General features: G+C 40.5%; 1 protein-coding gene across 1 annotated transcript in view; it reads right to left on the bottom strand.

Moving 5' to 3' along the window:
- Positions 1-5,000, bottom strand: part of LOC101854795 — a gene marked incomplete in the record, with an annotated part of 51,416 nt that overhangs the window by 5,080 nt on the left and 41,336 nt on the right. The window contains 3 exon segments of the mRNA XM_035969736.1: positions 672-772; positions 2,686-2,752; positions 4,150-4,247. Coding sequence (XP_035825629.1) covers positions 672-772; positions 2,686-2,752; positions 4,150-4,247 — 266 coding nt within the window.

The following is a 5,000-nucleotide window of genomic DNA, read 5'->3' as shown; positions in this document are numbered from 1 at the left end:
AAGTACGTTGTAATGTTTTAAAAGCATCAAATTCGGAACCAGCTTATCAAAATTGACAGAGTGACTCGCAAATGACTCTTTGTCTTTGCTGGATTTTTAAGATCACAAAAAAAGAAGCGTTTTTGCTGAGATTGCATCCTGTGTCATTTTCTTATCACAAAGAGGACGGGCAACTGTCAGTTTTATCTGAACGTGTAATACACCATTAAGACTGACCGTCCATCGGACGACGCGCGGCACACAACGTATTTCACACGTGAAAACTAAAGTGGATACAAAAATTAATCAGCTGCTTGCACTGTATGCTTCCCGGGAAGCTGAGAATGTTTCGGAGTGTTCTATGGTCTGCTGGGGTAATAATATAGTGTAAAGCACATAGAGCCTGCTGTTGAGCGGGGATATGCGCTATACAAATGCTATTTTTTTTAATTATTATTATTATTATTATTATTATTATTATTATCATTATTATTATTATTATTATTATTATTATTATTATTATTATTATTATTATTATTTAGAGTACCGCCTTACATAGGACGACACGACACTGTGGTAGCGAAAACCGCGTGTGTTGAAAAGTCAACATGTTCACTTTTTGTGAGGTGTGTGACAGTACAGGTGAACTCGACATGGATGAGTAACAAAGCACACGTGAGAAAATTCCTCACCCTTGTTGCATTTGAACCCTCTGTAACCGGGCACGCAGCTCATGCAAGCACCACTCAAGACACGGCATTTATTGTCCTTGCAATGGGCGGGGCAAAGTTTGCTGCGAAGAGAAGGACCATGATACTATAAAGGTTTAACTTCCTTACCATAGGGAAACGCAACGCATGATGAGCACACAAGAGAGACCCGTCTCTGTTGTGTGGTGATTAGTGGCTTCGCCGCCGCATGCATGGAGGAGACCTGAGGTCGATTTCCGGGTTAGGAAAACTTTTATTAAGTATATCAGTCCTTCTGAATGATGGATGTTGTGTCCCTCTCAGCTCATGTTGGCCCTTACAGGCAAGGTCGATGCCCCGCCCCCTTAAACATAAACTATCATTATTAACTGTGTCGATGGGGACTACATTTTAATGTTAACATTAAAGAGGCAAAAAACGAGTTGTTTAGACATTGTCATTTGAAAAAGTAGCGTATAGTCAAAGATCATTTAATTGAAGACGAAATTAAAAATATAAAAAGGCAATGCTATGGTCGTACTGACGTGTGGTTCAGAGATATGGAAAACAAAGAATTCAATTTAACTAAATTAAAAAGTTTCCAAACATAATGCTTAGGAACAGTTTTACAAACAATATGGAATGAACTTATTACAAATAATGAAGTTCTGGAAAGAGCAGGAATTGAAGATATCAACACGACACGTATTCTAAGAATGCCGAAGACAAGATTGCCCTATCAGACATGGTATTGTAGACCAACTGGAAAAAGAAAATGAGGAAGACCAACAGGAAGCTATAGAAGCACAATAAAGGATGACGCAATCACCCATGAATCACCTGGATGTGCCGTAATTGGAGACTGTGGCCAATTAGGATCGACACTGACCAAGAACAGCGAAGCACTGGGTCTTTGGTGGGTCAGGAACTTACTGTTTAGTAAATTTTCTATAAAGGTCATATAAGCGTAAAAAACCTTGAGGTGTTACTGGAGAGTTACACATACATACAAAAAGGGGAGGACGATATAAGTTTGTTAGGGAAAGGAGGAGCAAACCACACCAGAGCACACTTCAACCACCTGTGAACGTCCGGTGTTAGCTAAGAGGATAACACACAGAAGAACAAAAACAGCTTAAGTGTTATACTGAAGCAACACAGCACCAATGAGAATAGATTGTTACGTCTTTTGTTTTGGTAAGTGTTTTTACGGCGCTCGCAACTGCATAAGGTCATATGAGCGCGCGGGACACACCTAATATTTTCAGTTGGTAGGAAATTTTGAATTTTGCCCGGGTGGCGGCCGAAGCCTACTCTTATCGATTTTAGACCACCAAGGGATCTTTAACGTGCGCAGCTTGCACACGGGACCTCCGAAATTTTTCGCCCTTGTCCGAGAAGGCTAGGTGTAGATCTTTCCTACAAGAAAATTCGGGGTGTGGCTGAAAGACAGCAGTAAGAAGGAGCCAAGGAGAAGCTGTAGAAAGGCTGCAGAAAGAGTCAGGAGCCCAGAGGAGGGGGCAAAGGAGGTGAGGGGGGTAGGGGCAGAAAGTGGAAACGAAAGCAGACAACAGAACATTGCTAGAGAGCAGGAAAGGAGGTGAACGGAGACAATTTTAGAGAAGAAAATTTGTCGGTCGCTACCCGGATTCGAACCCGGGACCTTTGAATGAGAGGCCAACACCTTAACCTCTAGGCCACGCGAGCCCCCTCTTATGTCTTCTCATTGGCATAAAATTACACAAAGCGTATTACAACTATAATTTTTTTTTCCTTTTTTAAAACTAGAACATGGGCACAGAAGTTACAAACTTCACCAAGTGTAGAAGCACAAAACTACATAGAAGACGTTTACAGTGATGTGCTCAGACAATACAGATAGTCAGCTCTGGATTCCAATCTTTCTCCCTATGTGTTGTATTGTTCCATTATTTTTTCCTCAAGTTTTGTTAAACGCTTTGCTACTTGGCTTTAGTACATTTTCTAGAGCTGGTGACAAGGATAAAGAAATACGTACCCACAGTCTTTTGACCACCTGCCTCTGGGACAGGGCCCTTTCTGCTTCTTTTTGTCCTTTTCAGCGACTGTTTTGAGACAGGAAGAATGAGAGATAGTGCGTGCTATCTATCTATCTATCTATCTATCTACCTATCTATCTATCTATCTATCTATCTATCTATCTATCTATCTATCTATCTATCTACATCCAAAGATAACTACATGTATCTATATATCAATCTAGCCAGTTATCTGGTCTAATAACAAAACTTGAGAAGATATTAAGACCTTTTTAAAAAAACAAAACCTGTTTACGTATCTTACAGGGTAAGATTATTCGGAGTCGTTATCAAAATATTAGAAAAACTGCTTTGGAAAAAAGTTTGACATGTTCTGAAACTTTTCTTACGTCAGATTTCTCAAAACGAGGTACTGAGAAGAAAGAACTTTGTAATTCTAGGGTAGCAAATGGGTAACACAGGCGAACAAGTAGTTAGAAACGTATTGTCGAATGGTTCATTGCTGGTACGGTCGTTGGAAAAACGTCTTGAAGAGGGTTCACGGTTCTCTTTTTTTTCCATCTCTAGCGGTGCCTCTATGGTAGGGTGCACTCCCAGGAACCATTCCGACACTGTTTCTATACGACAGGCTCGTGTGCCCTGAGTCGTCTACACGTTATGTCCTATGTTGATGACGCATATATGACTTGTCAGACCAAAGCAAAACAGAAAACGCCGGTTATAGTGAGCGCAAGAAAATGTTCGATGTTGTTGACTATTTTTGCGTCACATTGAACCTCTTCGTGCGTTGCAATTATAAATGCGTTGGCCGTTACGTCGTTCCCCTTCCTCTTAAGACTTGTCTCATTTGTACCACTAGAAGTGACTTCTCCACTCTGTACCTGTGGTTGGTTGGCTCGTGATGTGGAGTGGTTTACCCCCTCATTGCTATCAAGCATCTGTCGTCCGTATCCCTCGTCCTTCTTTTCTGTGTAACTTGCTCTCTAGTAACATTTCTAATCTTCGGTTCTTTTATATTACTTTCTTGTGTTGCAAAGGCTTTGAACTCATCCTAAAAACTATAAAAACTAAAACTGTATCAAGGGTTGGTCAAATTTGCCACAACTACACAAGGTGTAGAAGACGGTGTCAGAGGTGTAACAATAAGACGGATAAGACGTTTCTCAGCTCCCGGAAGTCCTAAGTTCAAACCCTGGAGGGATGAGGCTGAGCTTACAGACACATCATAATATTACAAGAAATCCGCCTGGCCACCAGGCTAAGAGAGGTGAGAACCATTGGTAGTCTTCCCTTATCTTTATTCAAGCCTTTGTCACCAAACGGCAATAGAGCATTCGTTTTCTTTGGAATGTTATTTTGTTTCTGTTGTTGTTTTGGGAGGAAGGGGGGGGGGGTTATATCTCAAACAGTCGTTAACTCTCAACAGAAACAATCACAAATAAAATACATTAATCTGGACCTACCTTCATGACACAGTACTTTTGTCATATTACAAGTTTTGGTAACTTGTCTCTCCATATCAAAGGGTTTTAACAACAGCGATCGTGTCGATGTGCAATTCCTACGTCGAAGATAATTACAAGGCATTACGAATAAGATTCATGAACGAAAGAAAGGAAAAAGAGTTCAAGACACCAATCATTATTCAGCAACACCAACCGCTATTTCTAACAAAAACAACCCGTAAATATTTTCATTTAGATGTGCCGTGTAACTTGGCGTGAACACATTCTAAAATAGGGTGTAATTAAAGAAGTGGTCTAAAAGAAGAATGTAACTGTTCTATCCAGTAACCAAGACAGATAACACTTTAAGCACTGAAAACAAAGAGATCGGTATGTGTGTGCATGTCTGTGGAAGATGAGTCCCTTCTAGCTTTCTCACCAACCCAAACGAAAACGTTATTTATATAAAAACGATGTACTTTTGTATAAACTTTACTCAAAAAGCAAGACCTTGCCTGAACGTCACAGTTCTGTGACACTTAATTAAGAAGTAAATTTATAGAATACTGATCAGTCTTCGGTGACAGCTCGAAGTGATGCAAGTAATTGTTAATGAGAGTAAGGAGAAGACAGGTGTTCTTGAAAGGTAGCCAAAATTCTTGCTCCACACTTCTTTCTCCGGAAGTACTGGCACAATAGTGAGTCCACGAGCAAAGTCTAATACTATTATGGTTTGTGTTATTTCTGAAGGCCTCGTCCAACCCCCTCCCCACACCCACCCCTTCCCCACACCCACCCCCTTCCCTCCACCCTCACTTTTTTAAATGATAAAAGCAAAAATACAAAACTGATTAATCAAAGATAACACC

Source organism: Aplysia californica, unplaced genomic scaffold (assembly GCF_000002075.1).
Source record: "Aplysia californica isolate F4 #8 unplaced genomic scaffold, AplCal3.0 scaffold00176, whole genome shotgun sequence".
In the NCBI taxonomy this organism is placed as follows: Eukaryota; Metazoa; Mollusca; class Gastropoda; order Aplysiida; family Aplysiidae; genus Aplysia; species Aplysia californica.
This window is presented reverse-complemented; position numbering and strand designations above follow the sequence as displayed.